General features: G+C 33.9%; 2 protein-coding genes across 2 annotated transcripts; one reads left to right on the forward strand and one right to left on the reverse strand.

Moving 5' to 3' along the window:
- Positions 1 to 432: 432 nt before the first annotated feature.
- Positions 433 to 2823, reverse strand: bloc1s1 (biogenesis of lysosomal organelles complex-1, subunit 1). Its single transcript, XM_084416733.1, has 4 exons — positions 2633 to 2823; positions 2066 to 2138; positions 850 to 982; positions 433 to 764 (listed from the first exon to the last, which is right to left on the reverse strand). The coding sequence occupies exons 1-4, from the start codon at positions 2691 to 2693 to the stop codon at positions 654 to 656; spliced, it is 378 nt and encodes a 125-aa protein (XP_084272859.1). The 5' UTR covers positions 2694 to 2823; the 3' UTR covers positions 433 to 653.
- Positions 2824 to 3244: 421 nt separating this feature from the next.
- On the forward strand, positions 3245 to 15013 carry tbc1d20 (TBC1 domain family, member 20). Its single transcript, XM_084417768.1, has 8 exons — positions 3245 to 3624; positions 5605 to 5790; positions 5862 to 5942; positions 6026 to 6212; positions 7478 to 7579; positions 9098 to 9239; positions 11995 to 12167; positions 12242 to 15013. Exons 1-8 carry the CDS (start codon positions 3567 to 3569, stop codon positions 12501 to 12503), a joined length of 1191 nt encoding a protein of 396 aa, XP_084273894.1. The 5' UTR covers positions 3245 to 3566; the 3' UTR covers positions 12504 to 15013.
- The last annotated feature ends 286 nt before the right edge of the window (positions 15014 to 15299 follow it).

Raw genomic sequence — 15299 nt, forward strand, 5'->3', positions numbered from 1 at the left:
TCACAGTAAAAATGTATTTGAAGCCTCGACACAATCGGAAACTCAAGTGAAATCTGGCATGTTGTGGACTTGAAACAGCCGCACTTTGTTTTACGTTTTTCTCCTTACATAAATAAAGTTAATCCTATGAGGCTGAGAGACCTTATTGTAGAAATGTGGATTATGTAGAATCACACTGCATGCCCCGCTTAAAATGGGAAAAACCGTGAAATCCCACAAAACGTGTAAAATCTATTTTAGCTCCCTGTTACGTCTATAAAAGAACGGGCAAGTTTGTAATCCTAAATTATACGTTGGTTACTGAGGCTGAATGGAAAACACTTGCCAAATGTTTGGAGTGAAAAGCAAGGAAGCGAATCTTAACAGGTGAATCCCAGAACTTGTGAGGATAAAATGTGACCTTAAATGCAATAACATGCTCCAACGCAGCAGTTATAGCACAACAGGTATTTGTTTTTATTACGCAAGCACACTGATCATATATAAAACTAAAATAAAAAATGAACCAAATTCTAAATAAACAGCTATTCCACCAGTTCTTTACTAGAATAAATGAGACACAAATGTCTCAAACAACAGTGTCCAAGTTTCTCCAACAGTTGGAGGAAAAGCCTTTGAGTTTCAGTCCATTTTGGGCCACCAGAACCATCCGCTCATGAGGACGTGGGCTGAACCGGGCCTTTATGCACGTACTCCAGAGCTGTCGCGATCGTCCGCATGTCCATCTCGATACTTCTCGCCCAGTTCTCCACGTCCCCGATTTCCTGTAAACGAAGAATCGGTCTTTCAAACCAACTGCAACAATAACTTGTGAAAAACAAGAATCGCTATATAAAAAAGCTGGTGTACTTTTAAGGCCTGGTTGAAGTTCTCCACCATGCTGATCCACTGGGCCGTCTGCTTGGAGAACTGACTGGCCTGAACCTGCAGCGTCTTCACCTCATGGTCCAGCTTGCGCTGATTGACGTAGGCCTGCGCCACCCTGAGCAGAGATTCTGAGATATTACAATGTCTTAAAATTCGTGCACACATTTACCGTTGTTTGGCGAAAATCTGCATGCGAAATCCAGTCACTTGCGCGATCGGAAGTTTCAACAAAAATCGGCGCGCTGACCAACAGAAAGCTGATTGGTTTGAAAGCCACTTCTGTGTGAGCCGTGCTTCATACATCTCTACGCTTGTTACACGAAAGATTTCTTTTGTGAATTTTTTTTTTTTGGTGATGTCTTAATTACGATAATTATGACTTGCAAAAAGTGTTCAGTCTTCGTAGAACTCATAATTACAACTGAGCTCTGACTTGTACCACCTAAACGCTGCAGATTCAATTGATAATGTTGCCATAAAAATGCATAATTATGAGTCTGAACCATAGATAAATATACATAGGAAAATACATAGGTCACTCTCCCGCCGGAACTAGACTCACGTATGGCCGTTACCAGAAGCTAGTGAATGTAGTTCATAAAGTTATAAATATGGATATTTTTATTACAAAAACGCATTGCTTCAGAAGGCGTTTGTTAACCCCCTTGAGCAATATGGATTACTTTTATGATGGATGGATGCCCTTTTTTGGGCTTCAAAATCTGTTACCATTCACGCCCATTATAAAGCTGAAAAGAGCCAGGATATTTTGTAATATAACTCCAATTGTGTTTGGCTTAAATAAGAAAATCATATAGGCCTACACCTAGGATGGCTTGAGGGTGAGTAAATTCATTTTTGGGTGAACTAACCCTTGAAGAGAAATTACCGCCATCTTGCAAGTGACGTGAACTCGCCTGCCGTCGTAAACATGAGTTGCCACCTCGTAACTTCCCACTTCATGAACGCACTAATTATACACTGGTTTTTCATTCCAGCCTCGTTTTCATTTAGTCGGCTGTTGCAAGAACAATGCTCTGTTGCATTCAACCGTGCGGTTTTAAGCTGCTTTTGCACAGTTTCGTCATAACATCGGCACAAAGTCTTGGATTGTGACAGCAGTGATCACATGAACTGACCGTATAATCCTGTGCATTAAATAACACCTTTACAAACATATAAAATGTATCGTACTCACCCCACATTTAGATGATCCACCAGGGCTTCTGTTAAACATGTTGCAGCTGTTATGGCCTCTCGTCTTCGTCTCTCTGTACAGTATACAAGTGTTTTATCGCTTGACCAAGTACTGCATGACACACTTAACGTATAGTTTTTTTTTTTTTTTTAAACAAAGTGATCTTTTTTTATTTTATCAAAGTTTTATTATTAATTTCTTTTTATTTTACAACACTTGTTTCTGTAACAATTTAGCAGCTATTTATTTTAGTGTACTTATCTGTATGGTTTAGACGTATTTAAATCAATTAAAAGTGTTTAAATCTACAGTTATTAAATAAAATTAAACTTGCTTTTTTTTCCATAAATGATACTCCATCCATGATATAGTATAAATAAGGATTCAAATAAAAGCACATTTCAGCGACTAATGCAAGATAGAATTTGCGGATCAAGTGAACATTAATAGTCAATTAGCTCCATCTTTTCTTAAATACATTACAATAAAACAGACAAGTATACATTTGAGTTCTACCAAAGGCCTGTAAACTAAAGCTAGCCGGTAGAGATCTACAGAAGCACATACCTTGCAACTCTTTCCTTTCGTTTTGTTTCGTTTGGTGTTCTTTTAATAAACGGGAGAGCATTTTGGATATTTAATGTGATAGAAAACGAAATATGTTGATTGGATAAAGTAAATTTTCTCTCAATGTTTTGGCAATCACTGGACTCACATGACAGATAGCTCTGAATGAAAACATACGGAAAGCGCGGATGGTCAAAAATGCATGAGAGTATTTTAAAACGACATTTCAAAATAAACGTTTTGTTAAACTTTATTTTTTTTTTTAAATCATAGATCTAACAAACTGACCAATTAGCGTTGACTATTCTTGAATGAGTGATAAAAATGTCATTTTTTGTTTTTATTTAAATCATGAAATGTGTACATCATCAATTCATTTTATTTTTTAATGAACATGTATTTCCATGCGTGTTACAGACAGTTTCTAGGGGGTAGGACAAAAACAAAGAAAACCCTTTTACAGTCTACAAGAAAAACCAAACGAAAAAAATAAAATGTGTTTGTCTTTGTCTTTGTTTTTTTATTTTGTATTATTATTATCTTGGACTTTAATTTTGAATGGTTGCTAGGACCCCGCCTATTGACAATAAAACTACAACTCCCATAATCCTTCACTCACACGTAAACATTAACCCAGATGATACTACAGCTGGAGCTTCTGAAGCGATTCACATCATGAAATGACACAAAAGAGACTCCGAGGTCCAGGTCGGTTCGGCGGAACGCACTGATTTAAAACCCTTGACATGAGTAAAAAAGACCGGAGAGACAAATGCTTTTCATTTGACATGCGTTTACACAGCTAACGAGATGATGTGGCCTGTAGGTTAGCTGTCAAGCTAAAGGAAAAGTCCATCAGCTGTTCGCATTGCATTGAAATAAAATGATGTAGCTGGACTTGAACCCGAGGAAAGGGACAGACATTAGCGACAGGATGAAGAAGTCACGCAGTGTCGGAGCTTCTTCCTCGCTCAATGGACTCGGAAAACAAGGTGTGTTTTATAGAAGTGTGTTCATTTATGACATGATGGGAGATTTTACTGCTTTAACTGTCGATAAAAGATCATTTCAATATTACAGTTTTTACTAAACTAATTTTAGAGGTTTGTATTTACGTTACGAGATAGAAAATATGGGAATTTGGAAATGGATTATCTATCTATCTAAATATCTATCTATCTATCTATCTATCTATCTATCTATCTATCTATCTATCATACTGTCTATCTATCTATCAATCATACTATCGATCTATCTAGCATACTGTCGCTCTATCTATCTATCTATCTAACGTTATCAATCTATCACACTGTCAATCTATCTATCTATCATACTATCTATCATACTGTCGCTCTATCATTCTATCTATCTATCTATCTATCTATCACACTGTCAATCTATCCATCTATCTATCTATCTATCTAACATACTATCTATCTTTCTATCTACCATACTGTCTATCATACCGTCGCTCTATCTATCTATCTATCTATCTATCTATCTATCTATCTATCTATCTATCTATCTATCTATCTATCTATCTATCTATCTATCTATCATACTGTCAATCTATCTATCTAACATACTGTCTATCTATCTATCATACTATATCATACTGTCATTCTATCATTCTATCTATCTATCACACTGTCAATCTATCCATCTATCTATCTAACATACTATCTATCTTTCTATCTTCCATACTGTCTATCATACCGTCTATCTATCTATCTATCTATCTATCTATCTATCTATCTATCTATCTATCTATCTATCTATCTATCTATCTATCTACCTACATACTGTCTATCTATCATACTGTCGCTCTATCTATCTATCTATCTATCCATATATCCATCTATCTATCTAACATACTGTTGCTCTATCTATCTATCTATCTATCTATCTATCTATCTATCTATCTATCTATCTATCTATCTATCTATCTACCATACTGTCTATCTACCATACCGTCGCTCTATCTATCTATCTATCTATCTATCTATCTATCTATCTATCTATCTATCTATCTATCTATCTATCTATCACACTGTCAATCTATCCATCTATCTATCTATCCATCCATCTATCTATCTATCTATCTACCATACTGTCTATCTATCATACCGTCGCTCTATCTATCTATCTATCTATCTATCTATCTATCTATCTATCTATCTATCTATCTATCTAACATACTGTTGCTATATCTATCTATCTATCTATCTGTCTATCTATCATACTGTCGATCTATATATAGAGATGGATATATTGATATATAAATTATACATATGTGTATTTGTCTGATAGATATAAGAATATTTAGAGTGTGTATATGTATATATACACACACACTAGTCAACGTTTGAAGTGGATCAAAAAGGTTCACGGTATTGAACTTTGAATTTCAAAATTCATGTATAACTTTGATGAAAGGTTTTGATCCACTTCAAATGTTGACTACTGTATATTTAAAAATATAATTTTCTTTGGGTGTGTTAATAATTTATTTCTGCCTCATAATCCTTTAAATACATCTAATTGTTTTTCTATGGGAGTGTCCTGTGACTTATCTTTTGTATTTACAGATTTTGTGCTCATTTCATATTAAGTACCTATTCATAACATTATTGAAATATTTTCAGATTATATTATTCATCATACCCAAACATGTGGCATAATAGACTATGACCTCTAAAAATCTGTTTCACAAAAGCAAACTGCTTCACATGTTTGGGACATAAGTGTATTTTGTGAGCCAGACTAAAATAGTTCAAAAAAGCCTTTCAATCTTACTGTCCCTCTGGGGAATGGCTGTTGTGTCATAAAGACTTGCGCAAAAGAAGGAGAAAGGGTAAAGATCTTATTCAACTTGTTCATTTCCAGTAAACTCTTGAGCTGAAGCACAATAAGACAGTGCTGAGGGAGGTAGCGCAGTATTCAGCCGCTGACTCCAGTCTTCATGTCTGCAGATGGCGAGTCCCGACGGAAGAGGAAGATGGCGGAGATCACGCAGGCCCTGAACATGACGCCCGTGGACGTGCCCGCTCTGAGGCGCATGGCCATCAGTGAAGGAGGTCTTCTGACCGATGAGATCCGCCGGCAGGTGTGGCCCAGGCTGCTCAACGTGTCTGTAGACAACATACCTGAGCAACTAGGTAAGACCGATCACTTAGGGAATTCACTTTCCGAAAGCCTTGCAGATGTAAATCAAGTTTTCATTCTTCAGAGACGGTCGATCGAGACAACAACAAGGACTTCAACCAAGTGCTTCTGGACGTCCAGAGATCCCTCAGACGCTTCCCTCCAGGTGAGCTGAAGGGACCGGCGCTGCTTCTTCTGGATCTGGTCTCTGTACATGTCTAAACTGTTTAATGTGTTTAACGGACGCAGGGATGCCAGACGAGCAGCGGGAGGGACTTCAGGAGGAGCTGACTGATATTATTCTGCGGGTGCTTGTGAAAAACCCTCAGCTGCACTATTATCAGGGTTACCACGACATCGTGGTGACCTTCCTGCTGGTGCTCGGGGAACGACTCGCCACTGCCCTGGTGGAGAAACTCTCCACTCACCATCTCAGGTGGGCCAGGAACAGAAAAGAAACGGGTCCAGAGCCTGTCTGGGACATCTCTCTCTCTCTCTCTCTCTATATATATATATGATGTATTTTTACATTAGTGATGAGAATGAGATTTTTTGTTGGAGGAAATTGCACTTAATAATATTTAATTAATAAAGATTATTATATAGAATATTTAACGTAACATTTAAATAATAATGAATATATTTAAATTACATATAACAAAATATATGTAGACAATATTTAAGAATAAATAATAATAATATTTTCACACTACAGGTTTGAGAATGAAATTTTTGTGAGAGGGAATTGCACTTAATTATATTGAACAATGTCAGAATGCAAAACAATTGGCAAAAAAAAATATATATATATATATATATATTTATTTATTTATTTATTTATTTATTATATATTTATATTTATAAATATTTATTCTTAAATATTGTCTACATATATTTTGTTATATGTAATTTAAATATATGCATTATTATTTAAATGTTACATAAACTGTTACAATATTCTATATAATAATCTTTATTAATTAAATATTATTAAGTGCAATTTCCTCCAACAAAAAATCTCATTCTCATCACTAATGTAAAAATATATTATCATTATTATTATTATTAAATAAGTGAATTATATTCATTATTATTTACATTTTAAAATATTTATTTGTACTTTTATTTCGGTTAAAGATAATCAAGCTCAATTCCCTCCTACAAAAAAAAATCTCATTCTCAGTGAAAAGTATATTCATATTATTATTTAAACTTTAAAATATGAATATACATCTTTTATTTATACTTTTCTTGAATGTGCCCTAATTTATGCTGAAAATAAAGGGAACAAAATATTGAATTACTTTAGTTGCTGTTAATGCTGTATTATAGTAAGGTAAAACATCTCCTTAAAACAACTTTTTTGGGTAACACTTTTATTAGTTAATGTATTAACTAACATGAACTAACAATAAGCAATACATTTGTTACAGTATTTATTAATCTTTGTTAATGTTAGTTAATAAAAATATAATTGTTCATGTTAGTTCACAGTGCATTAACTAATGTTAACAAATACAGCCTTTGATTTTAATAATGTATTAGTAAATGTCAAAATTAGCATTAGCAAAGATGAATAAATACTGTAGAAGTATTGTTTATTCTTAGTTCATGTTAACTAATGAAACCTGATTGTAAAGCGTCACTTTTTTGTTTTAATGTCTAAGTAGATATTTTTCATGCATCTAACTTGCCTTTAAGGGACTTTATGGACCCCACTATGGACAACACCAAACACATCTTGAACTACCTGATGCCCATCATCGAGAGAGTGAACCCTGAAGTGTACGACTTCATGCAGCAGTGAGTATACGCCTCTTTTTGTTTGCTTTTTATGTTTGCTTTGTATGTTTGTACTGAAGCACAATGGTCTGATTGATCCTGTTTGGTCATCATTATGTACCATGTGAAAGAATGATGAGCGATGTTCTTTATTCACATGAGTAGTTTGAGATAAGCATCTTTATTAGGGATGCACCGATCCGATACTCAGTATCGGTATCGGCTCCGATACTGCCATTTTTGGCGGATCGGGTATCGGTCAGACAAGGCCGATCCAAATCCGATATTGTGCGTATACTATTCTGTGTTATTGTTAAGCCCCACAAAAGGCACACAAACATTATAAAGCACCATAAGTTTTCGTGCACAATATTATAAGTGTTCTGAAGCCATTATATAGTATAATGTGAGATATAAATTAATATTTAAGTCGTTAAATTCAAGATCACGTAAACGTTTCCCTCAGCTGCGCTGTCAGTCATTCTTCATTCAAACAGCGCGTCGCGTTCGGTTACAACAGTTAACACGATGAAACTCTCTCCAAGATGATTCAGTGTTACTATTATTATACTTGATCTGTAGATAAAGGTCTATGGTTTCGCATAAAACAACTCTATCTTGCTGGACTTTATTGCTGTACCTTTATCATGTTACTTTCTACCGGGTGTCTGTTAGATCACAACACTGGAGTAAAGTCAGAGCACTATTTGTTCTTCACGCGCACAGTAACTGAAATTTAAAACTGTTAAAAGAAAATGCTGAATAGACTATTGCATAGATAGATACTGTACAATACACTACGCATCAATATGTATTTTCTTTGTGCTATAAACTTTTCAATGCGGACTCGACGCGCTGCGCGCTGTGACTCATGTTGCTTCAAGCGCATCATTCTGCGCTCGGGATGCGCATAAGCGCTTTGTGCCGCACTGTATTAGAGCCTTTCATATCATAATACAGTGACGCAATGAAACAATATCAATAGCCGTTCATGTTCTGTCCTATCTATTATGTTGCTACCTCATTAAACAGCTGTGCTGTACATTTAAAAAATGTCTCAATTTTATTGTAGGCTATAAAATAATTTATATTTTTGATTTTTGTTGTTGTTTTTCATGAATGTATTTTACAACAATACAAAGAGCAATGTGTAAAGTTTTACCAGATTTAGTGTTACACTTATTGTCTCTAGTTTGTTCCGCACTAAACATTTTTTTTCACAAAATGTTCAAATTTTATACAATTATTGTGCACTCGTAATTTTTCTAGACTAAATTTTACTGCTGAATTATCCATTAATCTAGTTTATAATAGCATTTATGTCAGATTATGATCATATATGTTTTGTTGTTGTTTTTCTTTTTTCAGTTCTTATTATCAGTTCAACACAGAGTTATAGAAATTCTACTTGATTAAAAAAAAACTGCGCTGGTATCGGTACGGATCGGTATCGGCCGATACTCAGAATTTTTGGTATCGGATCGGATCGGTTCTGAAAAAATGGTATCGTTGCATCCCTAATCTTTATTTTCTCAACAGAGCTGAAGTGGGCACGATTTTCGCCCTCAGCTGGCTCATCACATGGTTCGGACACGTGCTGTCAGATTTCCGCCATGTGGTCCGGTTGTACGATTTCTTCCTGGCCTGCCATCCCCTCATGCCTATATACTTTGCTGCTGTGGTACGTTTGCGTTTGTTTGACTCTTTGTCATCATCAAAACCCTCTTCTGAGTCTCTGGTTTCTGATATTCAGCAGAAGTGGGTCAGCAGTTTCACTGCCACCGCATTAGCAGCTATTTTTAGGCCGTGTTGTTGAGTCTGAATAAATAATTGACACATTCTCTCATGTCCTGATGAACAATAAAGTTCTGTGTTCCGAATCTGCCGTCCACCTAAACTTCCAGACATGGAGTTTTGATGTATGGTGACTAAATACTAATAGACTATAGAGTAGTTTTAAAAGGACATTATTATTATTATTATTTAGCATAAAAAAATAAGCCTATTCTTAGGACCATTAAGATTTTGTGCATTGTGACATTAATTTGATTATTATTATTTCGTTTTCCACCTAATTGTTAGTAGCCTACTGTAATGTAAAAAAAGTTAAATGAATTTTCTTTAATGTAAAGGGCAGAAAATTGTCATCATTACCGTGACATAAAACAGGATATTATTTAATCATTTAAAAAGCATTGGCATTACCATAACATTACCAAGATATTATAAAAAAAATTAAAAAAAATCATTGTCAATAGCATAATGCAAAATAAAATCATTGTTATTTAATATTTAAAAAAATCTCATTGTGATTACGTAACATAAAATGGAATATTATTTAGTATTTAAAAAAATATTTATTACCATAATACAAAAAGATCTCACTGTCATTACCATGCCATACAGTTGGATATTAATTCATATATATTTTTTAAATCTAAGTCATTACCATAATGCAATTAGATATTATAAATAAAAAAAATAAAAAAAAGATTATTACCATAATGCAAAAAATTTCATTGTCATTACCATGCCATACAATTAAATATAAAAAAAAAGAATAATAATCCAATTGTCATTACCATAATACGGAAGAGGACTAGGGCCAAGCAATAATAAAAAAAAAAACAATCTCGAGATTAAAGTCATTATAATGCGAGATTAAACTCACTAAATTTCGAGAAAAAAAGTCGAAATACAATCTTGAGAATAAACTCATTAAATATCAAGAATAAAGTCGTTGTGTTTCGAGAAAAATCTCGTTAAATTTCGGAAAAAAAAACTCGAAATACAATCTTGAGAATAAACTCATTAAATTTCGAGAATAAAGTCGTGTTTCGAGAAAAAACTCATTAAATTTCGAGAAAAAAAGTCGAAGTAATCGTGAGAATAAACTCATTAAATTTCGAGAATAAAGTCGTTGTGTTTCGAGAAAAAAAGTCAAAGTGAAATGTACAGAATAAGGCATTCGATCAGTGTTCATTGCATAGCCTACTGATAGAGGACATGGCAGAGTTGGATCACTTAGTCAAGCTATATTTTAGACTTTCTTTCAGTAACAATGAATAGAACATTCTTAGGTCTAGGTCGGCTAACTTTAGGTCTTTTTAGAAGAAAAAATCAGTCCAATTTGCGTGATGTACTCGCTTTTGTCCAACATGAAATTCATGGAGGTTTCGTGGTTTCCCAGGATACCATAAGACGCATTATTAAACTTGTTGATCCTCAAGGTGTGGAATTTCGACGAAGGAGACTGGCCCAAATGCACTCTGGCATATGGACAGCTATGATAAATTAAAACCGTACGGCATTGCCATTATATGGCTGTATAGATGGTTACAGTCGTTACATTCTGTGGATGGAGGCCTACACAACCAACAACGATTAATAATGCGTCTTATGGTATCCTGGAAACCACGAAACCTGGATGAGGTTGATATCAGTAGGTTATGCAATGAACACTGATCGAATGCGTTATTCTCTACATTTCATTTCGACTTTATTCTCGAAATTTAATGAGTTTATTCTCACGATTATTTCGATTTTTTTTTTTTCTCGAAATTTAATGTTTTTTTTCTCGAAACACAACGACTTTATTCTCAAAATTTAATGAGTTTATTCTCAAGATTGTATTTCGACTTTTTTTCTCGAAATTTAACGAGTTTTTTCTCGAAACACAACGACTTTATTCTCGAAATGTAATGAGTTTATTCTCAAGATTGTATTTCGACTTTTTTCTTGAAATTTAACGAGTTTTTTCTCGAAACACAACGACTTTATTCTCGAAATGTAATGAGTTTATTCTCAAGATTGTATTTCGACTTTTTTCTCGAAATTTAACGAGTTTAATCTCGCATTATAATGACTTTAATCTCGAGATGGTTTTATTTTTTTATTATTGCTTGGCCCTAATCCTCTTCCGTACCATAATGCAATTTTATATCATGTAATATTTAGAAAAACATAAAAAATTGCAAAAATGTCATTGTCATTACCATTACATAAAATATAAAAAATGTCATTACCATAATAATAATGAAAAAAAAATCGAATTGTCATTATCATAATGCAGCAAAAAAACACATTCTCATTAATGTAATATGGATACAAAACATAAATAAACATAGATAGTCATTACCATGATGAAAAAAAAAAAAATCTCATTAATGTATCTATCACATATTGTATTGTATTTTAATATAGTAAAAATCTCATTTTTATTATCGTAATTAAAAATATATATATTCTTATTAAACATTTTCTAGTTAACTTTTAAAGTACATTTTTAGAGTATATTAATACTACCATTAAAACCCTGGCTGTAAGATTAAAAAGAAATCCAAACACACAACAGCAAAGAAGGTCTATCACATTTATTGGTCGTCCTTGTGTCCTGTGTAAATCTACTGGTATCCAGCGTTGTTTTCTTCCTGCAGATCGTGCTGCATCGAGAGGAGGAGGTGCTGGACTGCGAGTGTGACATGGCCATGATGCACCATCTGCTGTCCCGAATCCCACAGGACCTGCCGTACGAGACTCTGATCAGCCGCGCGGGAGATCTGTTCGTTCAGTTCCCTCCGTCTGAGCTGGCCAGAGAGCGCAGTCAGCAGTGAGTCTATCAGCCTTGCTCTGAAGGGGTTTCACACAGCAACAAATATCTCACAAACCATTCTCTCTGTCCAGAACCGCCGTCTCCACCTTCAAAGACTTTGAGCTGGCGTCGACGCAGCAGCGCCCGGACACGGTTCTCCGGCAGAGACGGATGGAGCAGCAGAAGCGCACACTGGAGGCCCAGCGCAGCACCGTAGCGGTCGTGCAAACCACGGGACGCCGCTTCATGAGGCTAGCGGTCATGGGTTTGACTGTGGCGTTGGGGGCCGCAGCTTTAGCCGTGGTAAACTCTGCCCTGGAATGGGCTCCTAAGCTAGACTTACTCTTCCCGTGAAGAAGCCAATCGACAGCACACAATAACAGCGTCTCAATTTGAGGACTGAATGTTTGTTATTTCGCCTTTTTTTTTTTTTGTATTTATATACGAGTCAGACTAATGAATAAAATATTGTGCGTACGGTTATTCTAATTAAACAAGTTTTTTTTCCCTAGAGTCTGAAATGAAAGGAAAATGTTTCCTGGATCCACAAGAACATCAATCATTGTGTCGAGATAAATGTACAGTAGAGGTATGTACACTCCACGGCTCATTCATGAAACACGATCTGTGCACATTTTTGTGTAAATCATCTGTAGATGCGTCTTTTTCCATAAGAATGCTTTTACGAATAATTGAAATCCATGTGCAAAAACAGCATTCAAGTACATTGTTCATAAAACAATCTTTATGTGAATTGTCAAATTAAATTCAAACAATTTTGTAATTAGTTTTTCTTTTTCAAAATTGTTCGTAAAACAATTTTTATGTCAACTGTAACATTGAATTGAAAACAATTTTGTAATAAGTTTTTCATTTTTAATCGAATGCAATAATTTAGTCATAATAGTTTATTTTTGTTTAAAAAATGTATATACATTTGAAATTCATCTAAAAACAACCAAAATGTACATTGATTGTCAAGCTATTTTTACTTAAATTCATTCAATTCAATGCGGAAATTTACACACAGTAAGAATACTTTGACAAACAATGTACATTTTTGTTTTTGTGCATGAATTTAAACTCAATCATAATGTAGATGGTTATGTAAATTGTTGCATTCGCTTAAATGCGACAACTTTGTCAAAACTAAATGTGAATTTTACATGTGAATTTCAAAACAAAAACTCACTTAAACTATCATTACATTGTTGAATTCAATTCAATGTGACAATTTACATAAAAACATTGTTTTACAAACAATGTACATGAACTTTTAAAACAAAAGTAAACCGTAATGGCTAAATTGTTGCATTCAATTCAATGCGAAAATTTACATAAGGATGATTTAACGAGCTATGTACATAACTAATGTAATTTTATGACATTCATGTGCTTTGCTCATACTACAATTTTTATGTAAACCGACTGAATTGAATTTAACAATTTAGTTTTGTTTTAAAATTCATGTATAAAATAATATGTATGTATACATATGTTTTTACATAAATTTTCAGACTAAATTCACTGCAACAATTTACTTAAGAATTCTTTTATGAACTGTATATAATAGTTTAATAGTTTTGGTTTTGAAATGAATGCACAAAAAAGCTTTCATGTACATTGTTCGTAAATACATTTTTACGTAAATTTTCACACTAAATTTAATGCAACAGTTTATGTAAAAATGCTTTTACGAATCGTGCACATAACAATAGTTTAAGAGATTTCTTTTGTTTTGAAATTCATCTACAAAAACATTCACATTTGTCAAACTATTTTTCTATAAAATGTCAAAGTGAACTAAATACAAGAGTCTACGCAATTATGCTTTTATGAATGTTGTACAAGTTCTTTGTAAAACCATCCATTTTGCGGCAATTTACATTTTGCTTTTACAAGCAATGTATGTAAAGTTTTTGTTCTGAAATTCATGTACAGAAACAACATTCAAACAAAAACGATTGATATACATTGTTTGTAAAGTCATTCTTATGTAAATTTACCAAAAAATGACATTACAAATTATCTATGCAGAAATTTGCTTTACTTGTGTTTCATGATTGAGCTGCTATGTGTTTTATTTAAAAAATATATATATATCTATTGAGACCAAAATATTTTAGAGCCCCTGTTCATAGTATTAGAAATTTATTTGGTTCAGGGCCCCTTATTGGAAGGAATCGAATTAGTTTTGAGTACGTAAAATCTTAGTTAAGAAGCAATTATAAAACAGCAGTGAATGAAGAGTCATTTTATTATGTTCACCATGTCTATGTTAATGTTTTTGAGGTAAATTTTTTCACTACATTTCAGTTTTTTCTTCTCCAAATCACCTTAATTGCAGTATTTTTTTTGTGATAAGTGCTAATCTTGGTACATATGACGTACATTTTTCATGAATCTCAGCGCTGGAATTGAAACCACTTGTAAGTAACTTCGGCTGATCAACAAACTTGAGATATTCTGGAGTGTGTAAATGATAAACGTGAAATACTTAAAGTAGTTTCTGTAATTTAACTCCAGGTTAGTGTTGAATCATGGCACATTTGTTATTTTTATTGTTTAAATGCTGTTCACAACTGATCGTTTCCACTTAACAACATCTAAGCTTAGAGTAACATCCAAGTGGATATTTTCCATTATTCTTATATTGCTGAATCATGATTTATTAAAATAACATGCTGCCATCCACACAATACTACTGTTTATGACTACATAATCACTGCTTTGATTTTGCATTAATTTTGCACTAAAGAACATGCTTCTTTCTTATTTGTTTGCACTTTGAGAGATTGTTATAAGTTGTCTCTGGTTCGCTGAAGTTAATGTCTCACATTTGACCATGTTGCTAAATATGTTTCAATAAAAAGAAAAGTAAAACGATCTGTGTAGAAGAGATTTGTTCATTTGGATAAAATTCAACATATTAAAGGCACACTATGCAGTTTCCGTTTTTGTCAAACAGCGACCCCTAGAGTCGCTGTGCAGTACTTGTATTTAACGTTACTGTCGTAAATAGTTTCTCGTTTTCTTTTCCTTGACTCTTCCGACCACGCTTTCTTCATCGACTCTGCCATGATTCACGTCTGAAATGCGTGCTAGTGTCTTCCATAGAGGCTGCTTCATATGTTGTTGATGTATGTGACG

The sequence above is a fragment of the Rutilus rutilus genome (assembly GCF_951802725.1).
Source record: "Rutilus rutilus genome assembly, chromosome: 8".
NCBI classification, from domain to species: Eukaryota; Metazoa; Chordata; class Actinopteri; order Cypriniformes; family Leuciscidae; genus Rutilus; species Rutilus rutilus.